The following is a 19,762-nucleotide window of genomic DNA, read 5'->3' on the forward strand; positions in this document are numbered from 1 at the left end:
GATGTCTAGAACCAGGAAAACCTTTATTGTTGGCTTTGCATTTATGAATGAAGACGTTACCGATGCATATATCGAAGTCCTACAATTTGTACGGGATGTCTATACCGAGATGATCAGTATACCCAGTCCTCTCACTACTTCAATGGCCTTGATGAGCTCTCGCTCTTTATCAGTGTCGGTCTCAGAAGCTTCGAAAGTCTCGGTTTCCGTGGCCTGCTGCGGACTCGAAGTTTGGAGAGGGCCGGTCTCACTGCAAGTGCAGGGGTCAGTATGATACTGATATCAACGCGGGCCAGTGTATCCGCGTCAAAGTCAAGTGACCAGGGGTGTGCACCCCGGCGGTAGTTGTCAAGCTGAATGGCAAGTTGTTTGGCGCGGCTGCGCCACGAAATCCTTGCTAGCGACGATGTGGCCGACGGTAAAGGCACTTGGTGTTACCTTCATGTTTTTATAAGACGGCCGTCTTGTCAAGCCAGCTCGCAGCCAGGTCGGCAAAGCGCTCGCCGGTAAGGGCCACCGTTTTTGTGACGACCACGAAGGGACCCCGAGAGCCCAAACCAGCGGGGCGGGATCTTGGGGTGTCCGCGAAGCGCGCAGCTGGACGTTACTGTCAAAGTAGAGCGGGTAACGTTCCAGAAGTTGCTTATTAGACAAATTTTTGGCGGCGATATACGAGCTCGTCGGACAGGCGTACTCCGTATACTCGGGTGACGGTGAATTACGCAAAATAGCTTAGCGTGCCCGTTCCAGTTAGCGCCTCCCTGCGCATGGCTGTTTGGTGATCCAACTGCATCTTTTCTCTGTTTTGTTTGGTGATGCTTTTCGGTCGGGTATTGTACGGCGAGCCAGGATCACGTGACTAATAACAGGGTCCCGCCCGGGTGGGCCTTCACATGCTAGTTGTAATCGTGCCAAACACGGGTTGTTAGTGTTGGTGGGCTTGGCACGATTACCTACCTCTTTCATCAGTCCACGGGTCTTATCCACACATCTTCGTCTCCAGCTCTCAAGTCCACCCACAAAGTCATCTTTCTGTCTTTATGCCTCAACAATATCACCCTTTCTTCCTTATTGTTCACCATGGCTTCTTCCCTGGTTGACTCGCAGGGACGTGCTCGCCTAAGAGACAAGTACAAGCAAGCAGCGCGATCCATCATCCAAGAGCTCCAGTCTCGGTCCAAGCCTGCCTACACGCACACTGAGCTCGCTCAAATCCGAGTGTCCGTTCAATCCGTCGATCCGGAGGATCACAAATTCACCGATTCCGAAGCTTGTCTCTTCCCGCCACTCACCCAGGAAGAGCTTGAAACATACAAAATCGACAAAAAAGAACTCTCGAAGGACGAGCATCGCTACATCACCGACTTCAAGGGCACTTTTAATGACCCCCCAGGCGGGGTTTCAGAGAGTTGCCTGATGTGGGAGAGAGCTGGTCAAATTCTATTCTATCTTAAGGTCTTCGAGTCAAATTCCGAAAGGAAGAGTGGGAGATCGGAATCCTCAATAAAGGACCTTTCGCATTGGGATAGTATCAAGTGAGTCTCCGGAGGTCGTTCTATACTTAATTAATAAGTCGCTAACATAGGCTATTAGGGCCGAGAACTCTTTCCACGAGACTCCAACAGGAATGTTACGCGGTTTTAAGCTTGGACATTCAAAGCCTCAGGATCTTCCGAGATGGAACGCCTATTCTACTTGCCAATGGCTTGACGATTTCGAGGATCCGAAGACCACTCGCCCTCACATCAAACTTTTGACTCTCACTGGTGCAAAGGCTAAAGAAAATGAACTACTCCATGGCGAGTTAGCGCCTATTGCAAACGTCCTCTACTGCCGTCTCGAACAGCCAGAATTCGAGAATACCTCACTCTTCCCAGTACTCGTCATCTCGCTCTTTGGGCCAAGGCACGGCCGTCTCCTACAGGCTAAATTCGATAACTCCGGTACCTTGCTTGTCAGATCCTCGCCGATCTACGATTTTGTAGACAGTGATGAAAAGATAAAGCTTTTCGTTCGCTACAACAATTGCAAACCCCGAGATGGTCCAGAAATCGAGCCTGTTCTAGTTGATGAGCAGTCGCCATCTCCTCGCGTTCAGCATCAAGCCTCGCTCTTCGCATCGAACAAAGAAAATCTTTTTCCACAAAAATGATATTTGGCTGCTAGATAAGAAAGGTTTCCCTGGCAATACAAAGAAACGTTCATCCTATTACGCAATATTACGGACTTAAAGCGCCCTCTTAATAAGTCCTCAATTACGCTACATCCGTACGTAAGCGAGCGTTAATGTTCTAAAGTCTAAGCGTACGATTACAATATTCGCGACTGCGCGAAAATTAGCCGCAAGGTAATCAATCGTAGGCGATCTCTATAACGCTTAAAATGAAAAGCCGGCTCTACTAGGGGGCCCATCATTCTTCAAGCAATATTCAGAACACCGTATAATCAACGTATCTAGCTCGAGCTATCGCCTAGTGTTCCTATACCTAGGCAAGTACCTCGTTCTAGTGTATTGTACCAAATACCAGGAGTAGGGCCTAAGGAAGGACTATACTTCGTAAGGCTCTACGGCGGGTATGCTCTTAAGCAATCGACCATTATAGAAGCGGAGGCCTCGCGAGCAATCTTTGAGGCTAATTCCAAGCATTTTGTTCCATAAAGGAGGATGACGGATAACTATCAGCATGTTTCCAGCTCAAGAATCTGTATGCAACTGATGATGTGCCTATATGCAAGTATGCTATGGTCTTCTATGCACCAGCTAATACGAAGCGTGCTATACGTATTTATGCAACTAACTATGTTCGGGGGAGAGAAAAGCCGCACCCGGGTTACGGGCCGATCGAAAAGAACTGGTTCATTCGGTGCCTACCGACGAGAGCATCGAAGCTAGGAAGAGGAAAGAAGGAAAGATCCAGAAGCGTGGGAGATTTATCATCCCAACCTGGTAATGTTTGTGCCCAAGTCCAACTCCTCCAGATCTCATCGTTTCAACTGCCTCACTAGTAACAACCCACAGGTAGCCAGATAAGTGTGCTGATTAATCCTAGAGAGCTTACCTAGGTACCTACCTAGGTAGGTCTCTCAGGCCCAGTTTGTGGATGGAGGCTTTAGTCATCTTAGACGCATCTGTTGATTTGCAGAATGTAGGGAGAGGGCTTTCAAGGCCCTTCCCTTTTGGGAAGGGGAAGGTAACCTCGTGCCTGACGTTGTGAGATGAAGTGAAGCTCATAGATAAGCCTGGAGGGACCTCGGGATGTTCTTGCTGAGATAAGTAGCTTTGATTTGATATGTGTAATACTAGTAGCAATGACAACAAGCCTGGAAACACCTAGCAAACACCTAGGATTTCTTTCCATTGACCCGCTCCTTCTCCCCTCATTTCTCCCCAGACAAGCTCTCTTTTCGCCAACCAGCAACTGTCAATCCCACAGCACCAACATCGCATCCAACTTTTCGAAAATGCCCCCAAATCAGCCAATCGAGATCCCCATGAATATCAAGCAATGGAAAAAAGCAGCCCAGAAAGCAGGGGTCAATTTGAGGACGAGCGTCCACACCAGAGGCCCGTTCAGGTCAGGCTCTAAGGTAGTTGAGGAGGAATTTCTGCTACTGAGAACAATCTGGCCGGAGGTCCCCTCTTCCGACAGAAGGAATGTTCAAACGAAGTTAGGAATAGATGCGCAGTTTCGCAAAGCTGATGAGTACCTGGAAGGCGTCCAAGAATTCAACAACTATCTAGACGCAATTGACAAAGGGATCCCGCCAAAGAACACCGCTAATCTTGGGACTTTTTGGATCCCTTACGAGCAGCAACAACGGCTGTCCCAGTTTCTAAATCGAGGGCCAACGAAAAATGAGAGGGCCTATGATAAGAATGAAGAGCTTGTGAATGCTTCACTTATCAACTTCTTGCAAGCAGTCTGCGCAAAGCACCGTGATGTGGATAGTGACTGGAATCCGGCTCGAGTGAAATTGACCTTCGACTTCAGGGATGTCAAGAGGGACAAGGAAATCGGTATACTCAGATCGGATGTCTTTAGCTTGTCTTGCCAGGTAGACGGCTTCCTAGAGTCGAGGTCAACCTTTCGAGCCCAAGCAATTATTGAAGCGAAAGCTCTATACCGCGAACAACATGAACCGAACGTCTCTTGGCAGGAGACCATGGAAATGGTTGCAGCCCTATTGAATGAGCATCCCAAGAAGAGCCTTTCGAAGGACAGGTGAGTCTATGGATTAATGTCGCTGTATTTGAGTTTCTATGTTGACTTAACTATTAGGGTGACGCTTTTTGCCCAGAATGGAGCTGAGATGTACCTGCTCAACGCCTCTTACAAGGACGGGTATAGACAATATATGCAGGGTGATCCGGGAAAACGCCTTGTGAAGCAAGACGAGTTTGTTGAAGTTCGCCGATATGGCCCATATCTCATCACTGACATGGAAGACGTCCAATATTTTGCCAAGTTGGCTCTGGCCATCGCTCTCCGTGCAACTGAAGAAGAGGACCAAAGGATCTAAGACTCGCCTCCTCCCCGATCTAGCTAAATGTCTTCTCGGGTGTCATCGGGCTATTCTCCGCCAGCGTGGTTCCACCTGCAATCGGCAAACTTGGCGCTGTGTATGAGACTTCTTCTGTCCGCAAAAATTGCGCCTTTGCATGCTTCAGTGCCGGGAATCCACTGGGGTACGTAGGAGGTATGGTTATATCTGGCATTGCGGCAAATATTTCCACGTGGCAGACGTCGTTCCGCGCCCTTGCCGTCCTCTATGCTATCTTCACTATAGTGGGCGCGTGGGCTTTCCCGCCGGACGAGGGCAATAATGTACCCCTGACTATCGAGTCCCTGAGACAGTTCGATGTCATAGGGACGGTATTGATCATTGTCGGGTTTGCGTCACTGACTGCTTCTTTGTCGTGAGTATGACTAGTTTCACTCCACGTAGAATACTGGTGCTGACTATTCGGAGCCTTGCAGGTAATGCTCCACATGGCTGGGGTACGGGATATGTAATCGCACTGCTTTGTGTTGGGTCCACCCTGCTTGTTTGCTTCGTATGGTGGGAGTCAAGAGCGCAATTCCCGCTAATGCCGCTCGTTATATGTCAGAACCGAACATTTTCCGCGGTACGTATAACATTCTTTTTAGTGGTCTTTTTAGCGGTCTTTTTAGCGGTCTTTTTAGCGGTCTTTTTAGCGGTCTTTTTAGTGGAATAGTGTCAACTCAATTCGCTGACGGAACACATTACGCGCAGGTGGTCACTGTGCAATGCTTAGGGGAGATGGGGTTCTCCGCTACTTCATTTTGGCTCTCCCTATTGCTCCAGAATGTCCGCAAAGACTCTGCTATAAAGATCGCCCTTGAACTGCTACCCATGGTCATTGGCGGCATAGCGGTCAATGTTGTCTGTGCTTTTGTTCTCCACAAAGTAAGCAATCAGGCCCTAATGGGAGTCGGCACTGTGGCGTACACGGTAGCCTTCCTCATCCTGAGTTTTATGAGAGAAGAGGCGGCGTACTGGGCGTATATCTTCCCAAGCCTGATATTAATGGTCACTGGGATGGATATACAGTATAACGTAACAAATGTGAGTTTGTACCGGCCCGCAGCGCATGGTGGCTACTCCATGCGGCCGTAGCCTTTTAAATAAATGAGACTTGGAGATGCTAACAGCTATACAGATGTACGTTATGAACTCGCTGCCGGAGCAGCAGTCGCTTGCGGGTGGGATATTCAATACTATTACCAGGCTATGTGGTAATCTATCACTGGGGATTTCAACTGCAATATACATTTCTTTCAAGGAAAAAGCGAACGCCACAATCACTGATCTCGTTCCTTATCTCTTCACCTTTCGCTTCGCCGCGGTGGCGACTGGGATTTCGGTCTTTCTTATTCCGTTCGTGAAAATTGGGAAGCAGGGTGGCCCGGCAATTCAGGAAGCTCTAAGTGTCTAACGATAATGTAATAATGCATCTATGGGTTTTCAACCACTAGGGTCTCTTAAGGCTATATGCTACTAGGGATATGGAGGAGGAGGAAGAAACTCTTGGTATGGAAACTAGGGCCTTTATAAAGGCCTGCAATAATAAAGGACTAGCAAACTGACAAAACACAGGCTCAGTCTGCATGACATAAAAAATCATCCTGTCTAGAGGGATTCTCCAAGCGGTTCTCGACAGCTGGTTACGGTATCTTCAGCTTCTGGCAGTGCCGTTACCTCTATCTTTCTTTCCGTTACCTCCGACCAGTAGAAGATTCATGTCACTCTGTAATGCACCCCACGACTCGCTCCAACCTGATTCAATAACCAAGGACGGCAGACGGTCGCGACTCGAGCGCATAAAGAGATCAGGTTTTTTCTTCGAGGAGTGATACGGACCTCCGTCGAATTCAAGCGCTGTAGGAGCTTAGCACATAAGGAGTCAATAAAGAGAAGCGTGTAGATCTTACCCGTGCCAACGCGGATATTAAGTTGCGCTTGTTAATCACTGGTCAAGTCACCAATATCCTGTAGTCTGATCTCCGACAGACGGCACCAGTCCTGACAACAGTCGTGTACTTCGGTCGTCATGAGATAATATTCAATCTTGTAACATAACCGGCCCCTATAGGGACTATCTTGATCAGCCCGGCATGTCCTTCCTATGCAAACCGATACTCGGGCTTGCTGTTGAGGTGGTTGGGGAGGTGTGTCCATCTTGCGTTTTGTTTTGGTCATCTTGCCTGGGTTGGTAAGGAGGGGAAGTTTGGATTGAGTGCGTGGGAGTCGAGTAATAAAGTCAGGTTTGAGGAGGGTGGTTGGATGGTGTTGAGAGAAGGATGGGGGGTTGTAAGAGGGGTGAATTTTAAATCAATGGGTTACAAATTATGCTGGATATTAGGCGAAAGTGAGGTGTAACTGATGTGGTTGAGACGTGTAAAAGGATGTCTGGGAAACATGCGGGGAGACTTCAATGATGTCTTGTCCGCGTCGGCAACGCTGGGCGCCTTTGGAGATCGTATGCCCGCTGGAATCTTAATTAGCAACAGCTTTATTAAGGGAATAAGAACCTTATACCTTTCCAAAGTCAGCCATAAATGCCCGGTATTCCTCGTCACGGTCACGCCGCCGTTGCGTTTCCTCCTACTTATAGTTCGCGTGCTTACGATAAATGAGATAAGCGCGCCTCGAAATAACTGTGATCTTCATCGAGTTTTCGTATAGCTGATTGGGCCAAACCGAGAACCACAAGCCACTAGTTTTTTGACTTCGACTGAGGAGACTCGACATGAGTTTTGGCACCGCTGTAGAGCAACTGGAAACGGGAAAAGTGGTTGAACGACGTACCTATCTGGAAGTTTGCTCATAATAGAAGATGAGGAAGGGACGGTACGAAAAACGGCCCAGGAAGAGAGATATCCGGGCCTGGAGAGCCATCAGCGTTTAGCGACGCCATTTTTCCTCGCAAAAAATGGCGGTTGACGTGTGAAGAAAAGGATGTGTTAAAGAAACGAAGAGGGAAGGTACAGACTCTGGAGTGCCCTTTTTTGTGGGCCTTGAGCTTCATCTGTTATGGGTAGTCAATTTGAACTGAGATACAAGGAATGGAGCAGGTGCGAAGTGAGAGAAGAGCCAAATTTACAGCAATTTCTGCCATGCAGGAACTTAGTAATCGCTGCTAGTCTCCAGGGCTAGGTGGAATTCGTAGATGAGGTAATGGTAAATTGACTGTGTACAAAGCGGTCAGAATTTAATACGGAAAAATCAAACTGCTTGTCACCAGTAGAGACAAAGTAGTTCTGTGAGGTGTGAATAGTACGTAGACCCAGAGGAATTAGGGCTCTTAGGTCATAAAGGCGGAGACTTTTCAAGGTTTCTCCACTGCGGATCGGCCCCGGAGTGTAGATCTGCCGAAGATCTATAAAAGTCTCCGCCTCGGCAAGGGACGAGGCAATCGACGAATCACGAAGCGGACCGACGTACAGTCGGCAACTTTTGATGGAATGCTGGATCTTGGACTGATAAAAGGTGCCGAGGTGCTATAGTGTATCCTTTATTGCGGAAAGAAATTGGCCCGGGGTGACAAATTCTTCCCCTGAAATGTTCCGGGAATTTCATATACGGAGTTATATACCTACCGTTTACGGTTGTATCGCATTAATGTTTGTTCCTACAGGTTTTTTTTACTTTAATCCATTCTGATGGCTGAAGCATCTACCTCCTCTCGGCCCGAGTCACTTCAGGATGCAGAAAAGCTCACCCAGGGTGATTCATCGCTGGATTCACAGGAAAAGCGGCAAATCACCGGCTTCAAGGTAAGTTTGGCTCCAAGGTTGCTTCCCAAGGTCGGGCTAACGAGATCAATGACTGTGTTAGTGGTTTTTGTTTCTGTTCAGTACCCTGACGGCCATTTTCGTCTACTCGCTCGACAATACAATTGTTGCCAACATCGCTCCGGTACGCCCCCCACCTCTCCATTTCAACTCTCTACGAGAGGTATATACTTACCAATATTGTCCGTCTCCTCCCAACAGAAAATTGTCAACGATTTCAACGCGGTCGAAGATTTGCCATGGCTATCGGTCGGGTACGTGGATGAGAGGTGTGAGCATTGGAGAGATGTCGAGGGCTGACAAACTCCACTGTATAGGTTTATGATCGGGGGAATGACGATGATCCTGCCATTTGGTAAAATCTACACACTTTTTGATGCCAAGTGGGTGTTCATTGTATCCACCATCGTGTTTATGGCAGCCTCTGCACTCTGTGGCGGGGCGCCCACGATGGACGCCGAGATCATCGGGCGAGTCTTTGCTGGAGCAGGCGGTAATGGGATGTATTTTGGCCTGCTTGCTCTAATTTCTATGAACACCTCCAGCCAAGAACGCCCAAAATGGTTAAGCTTGAGGTGAGCCTGCTTTTTCCGAAACTCGACGAATCGTACACTGACGGTTCATCCTAGTGGCTTGGTCTGGGGTCTCGGAACGGTCCTGGGTCCTGTTGTCGGCGGCGCCTTTGAGCTATATACTTGGCGCTGGGCATTCTACATCAACCTGCTGTTCGGCGCCATCTTGCTGCCAACCTATTTATTCGTCATCCCATCTAACGACCCACTACCTGGAACGTCGCGATGGCAGAAACTGGCCACCTTGGACTGGGTAGGCACCATACTCAGTGTTGGAGCATTTACTACTCTGGTAATGGGCATCAACTTCGGTGGGACTCTTTACCCATGGGACAGCGGGCAGACGGTCGCGCTGTTCGTTGTTTCCGGCGTTCTGTGGATTATCTTCGGTCTCCAACAGGGTTTCAACATTGCCACCTCGACCGATAGACGCATTTTGCCAATCCACCTCTTCACTCAGAAGGAGCCCGTCTTACTCTTTATCTCTTGTGCGGCAGTAGGCGCTGTTTCCTATGTCAGTGTCTACTACGTCCCTATTTATTTCCAGTTCACCCAAGGAGACAATGCGATACAATCTGCCGTCCGTCTACTCCCGTTCATCTTCCTGCTAATTACTACCATTCCCCTTAGCGGTGTCATGATGTCCCATGTCGGCTACTACAAGCCCTGGTACGTGGGCGGTAGTATAATTGCCTTGATCCCGGCTGTTTTGATGTGTAAGTCGCGGAATACGTTTTTTAAACAACCAAGTGCTAATACCGCCGACCAACAGCTACCATTGTCCATGTCGACACCCATTCAGGCGTGATCTATGGACTTGAGATTGTGCTGGGACTTGGAGCTGGCGCCTACACCCAGGCCGCATTTGGCGTCATCCAGGCTGTCGTGGTCCCGGCCGAGGCACCCAATGGACTGACTCTTATGCTACTCGGTTCGTTGATTTGCTTCTCTAGCATATTCCCAGCTAACCCAACTGGATAGCCCAACTAAGTGGCATGACGCTAGGCCTATCTATCAGCGGGGCCATATTCGTCAACCTTGCATCCAACGACCTGTTCGCCCTGCTCCCGGAGTATCCGCAATCGCAAGTCAGGCAGATTGTCTCCGGAACGAGTGGTCAGCTGCTCTCCTCGCTGTCTGAGAAGCTGCGTGATCAGGCGCTGGTCATCATCGTGTCCGCATGGCACAACATGTAAGTGTTCGTTGTGTGTTTTTCTGGTGGATGATATACTGACTTTTCCTTGGAAAGCTTTATCTGCGTGTATGTCGCCGCTGCTGCGAGCTTGGTATGCTCGATCTTTATGTCGGTAAGTCTCGTGGATTGCTGGAATTTGGGTCCTTTTACTTAGTGGTGTTTACAGCATAAAAAGTGCAACGTCTCGGCCGCTGCGGGCGGTGCGTGAGATGTCTGCATTGCCCCCAAGTCTTTTTCGGGGAAGGCTTTTTTCATCTTTGTGGTATGATGTGTTGTTTCTCATTCTATGCTGCATCGTGGTTCCTAAGGCGACTAATTTATAATTTTGGGATCGAAATAGCGAAGGTCTGCTGTTCTGGAAGGGGAATTGGAATGATAAAGGACTAAATAGTTTCTATGAGACTTGTCAATTGGAGAATAAACGTTGAAGCTCATAATTGGACTTCCTTTACTGGAGTCGCCCACGCGTAGGCTGGCTAGTAACGAGAGAATACTAGAAATTCTGAACTCTCCCATCGCCCGTACTAGCCACCGAATCATTCGCCCAGTACCGCCCACTAATCTTCCCAATATCGTCAATTGCCAGTCGCACTGGAATTCTCGCTCCCTCCTCTAAGGAAAGTGTAAGCGACACGCCCGGGAGACCTCAGGAGAAAGCCCCGCACTTACCAATAGACTTGGGCGGCTGGCCCGCCTGCGCACCCAGCGACGTGACCACCCATCCAGGACAACAGCAATTAATCAGTAGATGAGGGTTTTTGTGGGCCAAAATCCGCGTTGCGGCGTTCAGGGCAGCCTTGCTGGTAAAGTAGGCTAAGGGGGGCCAGCCCGATGCGGTCGCAGTGTGCTGATCTGCTGAGCGCTAGAATGGGTGGTTAGTGAGAAAGAGAGCAATGAAGGTCGAAATCACGTACGCTGTACTCGTTGACCAGAGCATCTAGCTCGGTGAGGGTGAGATCAGGGTCCAGGAATCGCTTCTGCAAGCTAGGATCAAAGTATTTGAGTTGTCCAGATTGAGACGAGACGTTCACGATGCGGCCGTTGTTCCGCATGATTGGTAAGAACGCTTGACAGACCTGGCGGTCGTTAGTTGATCAAATGAGAAGAGGATTCGGTGACCTACATTGAGGGTGCCGCGATAGTTCACATCAAGAGTTTCCTGACGTTGTGCAGCAGTGATGTTCTCCTGGAAATAGTAGAGTCCGGCATTGTTGATGAGAATGTCGCAGCCCTGGTGCTCTTTGCTGACCATCGTTGTGAGGGCGGTGATACTGGCCTGGTCGGTGAGGGACAGCCGAGCAGGGTAAAGTTTCACGGCTGGGGAAATAGCCAGGCCAGTCAGATCAAACGAAGTCCCGGCGCGAGAGGCTGTATAAAGAACCAAGGGACCCGGGAACTGTTGAGCGAGCGCAGCACAGATGGCACGCCCTATTCCGCGGTTCTGTAATCATGGTCAATGGCGGCCTGCGGTAGTAGAGGGGAGACTTACGGAGCCAGTGACTACGGCTACTATAGGGCGGTCCATGGTTAGGGCCCTGAAAAATGTCGAAGGTCGCCAAGTAAATTTCGAGATGGAGGTGGAAGGAGGTTAAGTGATGTTTCTCAGACCCTTCAGGCATACTTAGGTAGGGCCCCGGGGTTACCTACGGGTTAATAAGCACAGATATCCGCCCGGGCGGGCCCGGGGCCCGGGGCAAATGCCAAGTCGCGCAGTTCATAGCAATAAACATATTTATATATCTGTTCATGCAGCATAATTTTGCCTCTTCATTGCAGACCTCCTGTCAGAGCTCTTTTTTGAATCCGCAGGAAAGGACTATACAAGACATATGTCAAGTCGTGCTGGATCAGTTACTATAGTTGATTAATGAGTACGAGCATCTCGCCAGCTAAGCTGGAAAGCAAAGCCTGCCAGCAACATTTGACTTGGGTTGATGATTGGACTTTTGGTATATTGTGTTCAAATGTTGGCAGGAATAATAATGAATGTCGTGCTAGACTAGAAACCCCCAACCAGGGAGAGGGGAAGAAGGGTAAAATAGAAATATAGGGGATAACACAGGGTGTAACGCATCCCGGTGTATCACAAAAATAAAAAGATAAAGTAAAACCAACATAGTTCAAAGTCTCCAAGACGGCATCTCATCCTCGATGCAATTTTGACCAACAACCTGCTCCACCATCCCCATGCGCCAACATGCAGCATTATGACAAAAGTCGAATTGTATTATGAAAGTGATTGAATCAGACCTCAGCTCTGGGTACCGCATTGAGCGCAGAATCGGCCAGACACGGCGGTTCCGCACTGGGTACAGTACTTGAAAGCACCTGCCGTTGCATTGGCCTCATTCGGGGGAGGCGTACCAGAGACAGATGAGCCCATGACCTCAGGGTGACCAGAGATCGAGGCGGGGGAATGAGGGTACGGGGCAGGCTGAGGCACTGGGGCATAGGGTTGAGGCGCGGCGTAGGTCTGTAAGGGCTGTGTTTCCTGGACAGCAGGGGCGTTCACGTATGTGACGGTGTGGCTGACTTTGCGGCTGCGCTTGACGCAGAAGATGATGAGCAGGATCCAAGCAACGAGCTTGAGGATGCCGCCAATGACAAACATAGCAACAGCGCCATAGAACTCGCCCATGTTGGTAGTGGCGCAAGAGTAGTCGTAGTCGGAATAGTAGGAGCTGTAGTAGGAGCTGGAGCTGTCGTACGAGCTGCTGTAAGAGCAGTCGTCATACGCGTGGGAGGTCCATGTGCCCACGAGAGCACCGCCGATGATGAAGCAGACAATGGCGCCAATGAAGAAGCCGATGGGCCACCATTTGGTGAGCCGCGATGGCCGTGGAGCTCCCGGAGTTGAGTGCATGATTGAGAGCGAGGGTCCCTCGGCGACGAATTTTCTGATGAACAAAAGGAGTGGACGTAAAGGAATGACGAGTTAGAATAGCGCAGACGGGGTCCGGTATTTCTTAAGGCATTTTTGCCTGGGGTCACTCAGCCTCATCGTGACTCGGTTGTGATGGATACATAGAAATTTAGAACGAGGGCGTAAATATGGTGAGCCTATTACCGTTGACACCAGATGGGGCTTGAGGCTAAAAAGCAGCAGATCCCCCTATTCGGCCGTCCATCTCGTATTCAGATAAAAACCCTGACACATATTTCAACGTCTACAAGCATGATGGTCAGGATCCCCTCGCAAAGATCACCTATACAATTCCCAACCTGGTACCTATCACGGATTGAAGGGATTTACGGCTATTTTCAATAAACTAAACGTTTCCAAGGGGAATACTTAGAATTAGCATCTTTAATGGATCAACGCTCCGATCGAAAAGGATCGACAAGGCCAATCTCAAAATACGACAGCTGGCCCACTATCCACTCTAAACACGAACTTAGCGGGAAAGCTGCCTGGGGGCCAACCTAATTTCCAATAAGAACAGAATTTTTTCCCTGCATGGTTGGCAAAATTGGCAAATTCTAAACCCGGTAAACAGGTATCATTGGCCTAAAACACATGTTTGGGCCTGGTCTCAGGGACTTAAACCTTTTAGAAGGACGAGACTGAACGGCACTCGTATTCACAGGGTCTAGCACGACACTCAGACACCCTTCTCAATGATGGCGAAGGAAACGAAAGACTTTGACCGCACACTAAGCTCCATAGACACAACATATACTAGCCCGGAACAATAAGGTTGCGAGCGCAAAACTCTGCGTATTACTCGAGTCAGTAACTATCCCTCAAATCGGTGAAAGCGCTAGACTCTTTCAATCGTAAACGTATCTGGGCTTCTCCAATATATTCAATGTGGGATTGGAATAGCAAATCTCCTCTCTTCTGGGTATACGTGCCGGGTCTGTCTCTGGCTGAAATCTTCAATCCCAAGGCCCTTTCTTTTAGTAGAGGTAATATAACTAGAGTTTCCTAAGGAACACTCTAGTTTTAAAAAAAGCAAAATGAAGATCATATACCTGATAAGGGATATGCTAGTGGTGGGTACTCTAAGCATTTAAGCACGTTGGTTATATTAGGAGCATACATGTATTCCTACAAAGCTTTCAACGGTCCCTAAGGGCTATAGCCTTATCATACTTCTAGGGGCCCCAATTTTTGCTACGTGAGGATGCTTCGCTAGCTGTTATTTGCGTTGAGGGTTCTCTTTGTACTGGTCGTTCCGCTAAGTCGTTCGCTGATTGCTTATTTGCTTGATTTTTATTTTTATTTATTTTTATTTTTTATTCACAATTTCTTCTTTTAAGTAGTGAAATAATAAATTATACAGATTGACAACGGTAACGTTAGTATTCTCTGATCAAGGTCGTCTCGCGAAAGGCTTAAAGGCCTCATAACAGGTTTGTCAAAGTCCATGCCCAGTGCGAATCAGTCGTCAGATGTTCGCCAGTGGCATAACATACGCATATGTACATATATTCATCACCAACACCAACCCAATTATACTACCAATATCAATACCAATATCAAATTCACAGCGTCAAAACCGCCCCCACAAAAGCAACCCAAGCCGAAAAATCGGCAACAACCATTCTAACCCGATGAACCCCCACCCAACGGCGCATATCAACTGACGCGCCAACCCCACTCTCCCCAAGATCCTCTTTAACAGCAACATCATCCACAATCCTCTTAACGGGCCCGGCGACAAACGGCACAAAAACCAAATGTCCGACCGCGCCAGCCAGGCCGACCCAGTAAAATGCCGTCGTCTGCAGCGGCTTCTGTGGGTAATAGCGATTCAAGAGGAGTGTCCCGGCAGCTGAGGTTATCGTGCCCAGGTTTAGACCGAGGACTGTCCATACTGCGCGGTTGAAGACGTGGGAGAACCATTTCGGCAGGACTTTGTCCGAGGTCGGTTGCAGGGAGGGGATGAGGAAGGCGGTGTTTGTTGTCAGTTCTAGTAGCGCGTGCGCGAGGGTTGCGGTGCTTGTTGCTAATGGGAGGGTTTGGAAGAGGAGGTGGGGGTTTAGGATTAGACCTGATGCCATCTTGGATGGGATAGATTGGTTGATACGGCTGGAATGTAGGATTAAGATAAGAGGTACGGAGTAGATGAGGAGATGAGGATAAGTGTGCTTACCTGACTATCTCGGGGCCCCCAGTTGGTTCCCGGGACTTGGATATTGGGGGCTGAAATGTTGTGGGTCTTGGATTGTTAACCAGCCCTGATGGGACTATGTATACTCCGTACATAGATAGCCCTGCATAGAGCCTCGTGACGCAAAGAAATTCGTTTTCCTTTTGCAAAACGCAGGCAAACATCATTTCGATATACTGAATCTGATCTCTACGGCTCTATATATCTCCAGCATGATGCCTCACTGCCCATTCTTATCAGCATCCTCCAATGTTCTGACTTCAAAACCAGCCATGACAATGACCAGACAGGGAACTTAATTTGCCAACTTGTTCTTTCAAATCCCTTGTTACCTCCCTTCACACCGCTGTCTTAGGAAGACGATGGACGGGGGTCCCACCAGTCTCCAAGCTCGACTTTTGGGACCACGAGTGACCTTGATAGCCCAGTTAAACGATCTCCTGAGTTTTTCATCCTCCGTTTAATCAGGTGGCTAGCGCGAGAAGTTGGGCTTCTAATATGTCGGATTTTATATACGTTTTGATTGAGTTCATTCATGTATCATTTACGTGATGTATGTCTATTGATGCGCATTACTGACATTTTATTTAGACGAAGTAGAATATGGCTCTTGCCCCGACACTACGCCACCACTGCACCTCCTGCTTGAAGCTGTACGAGCGGTAACGATTCAGATGGCGGCTTCGACTCCTCCTTCTCCTCCAAGGACGACTCCAATGACTCCGATGATGGAAGGTAAATATGTAGGGATGCCCGTGTTCCATCAGCAATGTAAATGATCATTGGAAACATCCATAGAGAGCTGCAGCTTATATGCGGGAGAAATACCAGGGAATTCTTCAAATGCAAGAGATACCCTCTCAATGGCTTTAAGGAGGAAAGAAAGGGCGGCGAAATGACGTATCTGCAGGTAAAGGAACAGCTCTCAGAATGCGAAGAGTTACTTCCCGATATACAATACTTCGGGCCGGGTTTTGAAAAAAGCCTGGGCGATCAAAGGGACGCGTTCAAAGGATTACCCGAGATATCTGGAGCTTGTTGAAAGAGCTTGCTCCACAAAAACTTGGGGTTTTCTCCGGCTCCTTTGCCACAGGATACCTAGCAAAGGCAGAAGTACTGGATGCCTCAAACATCACATGTTAGATAGAACCAGATAGTCTGCCTGCTCTCTCTCTCTCTTTCCCCTCTTCGTCCACTCCAATACATACTGCCCTTTCTATATTGATTTATCACTTGTATCGTATCTCCATGAAGAGGTCTATAAAACCAGCCATTGATGCCTGTGGAGCTAACTAGGTATTACAGAGGTGGTGTATACCATACGCCTGGGAGGCGCTTGAAGACAAAGAAGCGCATGCGAGTCGGCACCATCAAACATCCTCCCTTGTTTGTTTCTGTCAGGGCTCAAAGTCTATTAGCGTGATACTCCAATGTGGGGACCAACCTAGCTATGGAGCAAGTCTAGGTGACGAGCCAAAGGACATGACTGTACGTGGTTCTTTGGCACGAATTTGATAGATTGTCCATTTAATTCTTTTCATGTCAGATGAATCTTTTGTTTTTAATCCTTTTAACAAGGAAAATGTGCTGGCCGTCTATTCCAGGCTAGTGAAAGAGACTTTAAAGAGTGTTTGTAAAAGCATCTACAGCAAAGACTTTGCCTTTGTCTATTTGGACATAATAAAGGGTTTGTTCTTAGACTCAACAAAGCGCTTTCACTGGCCCGTGTTGTATACCACAAGGCAATGGACTCGAGATGTCTATAAGAATGATCGAGTCCTCGGTCGAAATAAACTCCATCATCACAACAATCATCACACTCCGAACAGCTTCTATATCTACACCTTCCTACAATTACCAATCTCCAGAAATATCCAGTAATCTCCAGCCATCTTCAATATCGCAACCATGCCACGTCGAGTAGTATCCTGTGCCCAGCACGGCGGACATCGGGATCGTCCGGACAAGCTTGAGCTCTACCTTCAGATTTGCAAGCCAAATAATACCGTCGTTCATTGGATGATCGCTATGAAGTATCCAGATGCTGACCGTTGCACTCGGCTGCACAGCACCGGCTATATGGGCAATCGTACCTTGCTCATTGAACCTGACAAGCGATTCGATAGTGATGCAGTCGAGACCACACACTATCTCGGACGGTTCCGCGCCAGCGAGAGCACCACTGTCGAGACGGAGGCCGAGAAGGTTCCACTACAGAGCTGCCAGCTCTGGGCTTGTTATCTGATTCTTAGACTTGAGCGCAAGGGACTGCTGCAAGAAGGTCAGTACGATCATTATATGAATTGTTATACTCATAGGCGTGAGGAGGATTATGGACCGGGGGACGATGATACATGCCCTGTTCATGGGCATGCAGGTCATGGGCATGCAGGTCATGGGCATGCAGGTCATGGGCATGTAGGTCATGGGCACGCAGGTCATGGCCACACAGACCATGACCACACAGGCCATGGGCATATAGGTCATAGACATAGACGTCATAGGCACACAGATCATGATCATACAGATCATGGCCACACAGATCATGACCACGCAGGCCACGGACATACAGGCCATAGGCACAGACGTCATAGACACACAGATCATGGCCACACAGACCATGGCCACACAGACCATGACCACGCAGACCATGACCACGCAGACCATGACCACGCAGACCATGACCACGCAGGCCACGGGCATACAGGTCATAGGCACAGACGTCATAGACACACAGGTCATGGCCACACAGATCATGATCATGCAGATCATGATCACGCAGACCATGGCGACGCATGCTATGGGCTGGGCATACAGACGGATCACGGCCACACAGGTCATGGACACACAGGTCATGGGCGCAGACACAGACATTAGGTATCAGTATCATTCTTTTCGTCGTCAGATTTGGCACATTGACTTTTTCTTTTTTTTCTTCTGGCTATGGTCTATTCATGCAGGATCTATATCTCAACCAAGATACCGTTGAGATCATGCTATCCTAGATAGGTGCCTTATTCCTAGGTAGACTTCGCTTTTTGCCTGCCTGTCTGCTTGTTTGTTTGTTTGCTTTTTATGCCTTCTATAAAAGGCTTTCAGATTCCTAGACTGAATAGATCACATTTCCCTTCTTGATTCTCCCCGAGTAGTCAGAGTCGTTGTAACCTCAACATATTTTACGTACGTATGTCCCCCCCAATCAAGGGTAGTAGTGTAGTCGCTTGCTTGTTATATCAAGTCACTAGACGTCCATGTGGGAGATAGGAGGATATTGCACGCTTCCTCTTGTACGTCAAAGACGAGCGGGACGACTAAGGAAAACTGGTGCTGCTGGACGATCATAATGTTCTCCTAAGCGATGAGGTGGTCTACGCTACAATGAAGGAATTACCGCAGAAGGCAAACTGGCATCAGTTCCAAGCCCACCTGACGTATCAACTTCCCTCACACATCCCTCCTGTTTTTACAGACATCGAGTTCCTGTCTGGCAAACTCAGCCTGGTCGGGGAGGATGATACAGTCTCCTTTAAATATTGCATCAAAGGTCCTGGGGACATTCAGATTATCCAGATGGGTTCTTCAATTGCCATTGCGGAGATCTGTTGGAAGTCACGTGACTTCAGCTTGCACTTAGCTAGCTCATGCCTAGATAGTTTCTTCCTTTCTCCACGCAACTATCCTTTTTCCAGAGGATCCTACATTTCCACTGTAGACTCGCTCTATCAGCTTATGAGCGCCTGTCTTTAAAGCCTCTGTCTCATCGCAAGCCTTAAATCCCCAATTTACCTCGGCGTACTGCGTCACGCCAAGCCTCTGTTTGTGGGCCCATAAACAGAGTTTTCCAATCAGATCGCGGTCTCCGGTCTCCATCAACCCCACCCTTCCCGAGTATTTCTGATTCGTCCAATCGGAGCTCGGCATTTGTCTGCATCTAGATTCCATCTATTTGCATCGTTTCTGTATCATTTACGACCGCCAAAAAAGGCCGTTCGTTGATCCAGACCTCCCTGACAGTTCGAGACCTTTGCTTCTCGACCGTCTACAATTTTTTAATTTTTTTTTCCTTCGTTTATCCCATTCATACATACATATTGGGCGTCACTATGTCGTCCATCTACGATTTCGACCGTCAGAAAGAATCTGACATTCCAAAGATCGTCCCCAAGCTAAAGGGGGAACCCAATTTCGCACAATGGCAACATCGTCTATACATGGCCCTGAAAGAGAACAACAAGAACATCGAGATCATCCAGGGAATTGCGCAGAAGCCAGTGTCTCCCGAACTCTATGATGAGTCCGTTGAGACTATTCGTGAGCTTGCTCAGCATAGAGCTTTTGCTTCTGGTTCGGATACTCCTGTCTCTGACACCCTTGTTAGAGAACTTGTCAAAGAGCAAAAACAGAAGAACAAGGAGCTTCTGAAGGGATACCAGGTCCTCGTTGGCAAGTGGGATCTCATCAATACCCGCTGCTATAACCTCATTTTCAGCACGCTTGATACCATCCCTGCTTCTCACGTTCAAAACGTAGAGAATGCGCGTGAAGCATTCAAGCTTCTTC

At 48.5% G+C, this 19,762-nt stretch overlaps 8 protein-coding genes across 8 annotated transcripts; 5 read left to right on the top strand and 3 right to left on the bottom strand.

The window, feature by feature from the left end:
* Positions 1-357: 357 nt before the first annotated feature.
* On the top strand, positions 358-619 carry N7525_005412 (uncharacterized protein; the record flags this gene model as incomplete). Its single annotated transcript, XM_061213395.1, has 2 exons — positions 358-418; positions 456-619. The coding sequence occupies 2 exons, from the start codon at positions 358-360 to the stop codon at positions 617-619; spliced, it is 225 nt and encodes a 74-aa protein (XP_061070416.1).
* Positions 620-1,080: 461 nt separating this feature from the next.
* Positions 1,081-2,152, top strand: N7525_005413 (uncharacterized protein; the record flags this gene model as incomplete). Its single annotated transcript, XM_002564794.2, has 2 exons — positions 1,081-1,535; positions 1,594-2,152. The coding sequence occupies 2 exons, from the start codon at positions 1,081-1,083 to the stop codon at positions 2,150-2,152; spliced, it is 1,014 nt and encodes a 337-aa protein (XP_002564840.1).
* Positions 2,153-3,462: 1,310 nt separating this feature from the next.
* On the top strand, positions 3,463-4,521 carry N7525_005414 (uncharacterized protein; the record flags this gene model as incomplete). Its single annotated transcript, XM_061213396.1, has 2 exons — positions 3,463-4,223; positions 4,281-4,521. 2 exons carry the CDS (start codon positions 3,463-3,465, stop codon positions 4,519-4,521), a joined length of 1,002 nt encoding a protein of 333 aa, XP_061070417.1.
* A 3,665-nt stretch (positions 4,522-8,186) lies between these two features.
* N7525_005415 (Major facilitator superfamily domain general substrate transporter) lies at positions 8,187-10,293 on the top strand (the record flags this gene model as incomplete). Its single annotated transcript, XM_061213397.1, has 9 exons — positions 8,187-8,300; positions 8,362-8,442; positions 8,520-8,572; positions 8,636-8,893; positions 8,948-9,606; positions 9,663-9,821; positions 9,872-10,082; positions 10,140-10,197; positions 10,252-10,293. The coding sequence occupies 9 exons, from the start codon at positions 8,187-8,189 to the stop codon at positions 10,291-10,293; spliced, it is 1,635 nt and encodes a 544-aa protein (XP_061070418.1).
* Positions 10,294-10,578: 285 nt separating this feature from the next.
* N7525_005416 (uncharacterized protein) lies at positions 10,579-11,610 on the bottom strand (the record flags this gene model as incomplete). The annotated part of the gene is made up of 5 exons (XM_002564792.1): positions 10,579-10,697; positions 10,755-10,947; positions 11,000-11,161; positions 11,209-11,526; positions 11,575-11,610. 5 exons carry the CDS (start codon positions 11,608-11,610, stop codon positions 10,579-10,581), a joined length of 828 nt encoding a protein of 275 aa, XP_002564838.1.
* A 726-nt stretch (positions 11,611-12,336) lies between these two features.
* Positions 12,337-12,948, bottom strand: N7525_005417 (uncharacterized protein; the record flags this gene model as incomplete). Its single annotated transcript, XM_002564791.1, has 1 exon — positions 12,337-12,948. The coding sequence occupies one exon, from the start codon at positions 12,946-12,948 to the stop codon at positions 12,337-12,339; it is 612 nt and encodes a 203-aa protein (XP_002564837.1).
* Positions 12,949-14,573: 1,625 nt separating this feature from the next.
* Positions 14,574-15,092, bottom strand: N7525_005418 (uncharacterized protein; the record flags this gene model as incomplete). Its single annotated transcript, XM_061213398.1, has 1 exon — positions 14,574-15,092. The coding sequence occupies one exon, from the start codon at positions 15,090-15,092 to the stop codon at positions 14,574-14,576; it is 519 nt and encodes a 172-aa protein (XP_061070419.1).
* Positions 15,093-17,110: 2,018 nt separating this feature from the next.
* Positions 17,111-18,230, top strand: N7525_005419 (uncharacterized protein; the record flags this gene model as incomplete). Its single annotated transcript, XM_061213399.1, has 3 exons — positions 17,111-17,483; positions 17,707-18,079; positions 18,212-18,230. 3 exons carry the CDS (start codon positions 17,111-17,113, stop codon positions 18,228-18,230), a joined length of 765 nt encoding a protein of 254 aa, XP_061070420.1.
* Between the last annotated feature and the right edge of the window lie 1,532 nt (positions 18,231-19,762).

This window comes from Penicillium rubens (assembly GCF_028828025.1).
Source record: "Penicillium rubens strain IBT 27055 chromosome Unknown utg000002l_segment0_segment0, whole genome shotgun sequence".
NCBI lineage: Eukaryota > Fungi > Ascomycota > Eurotiomycetes > Eurotiales > Aspergillaceae > Penicillium > Penicillium rubens.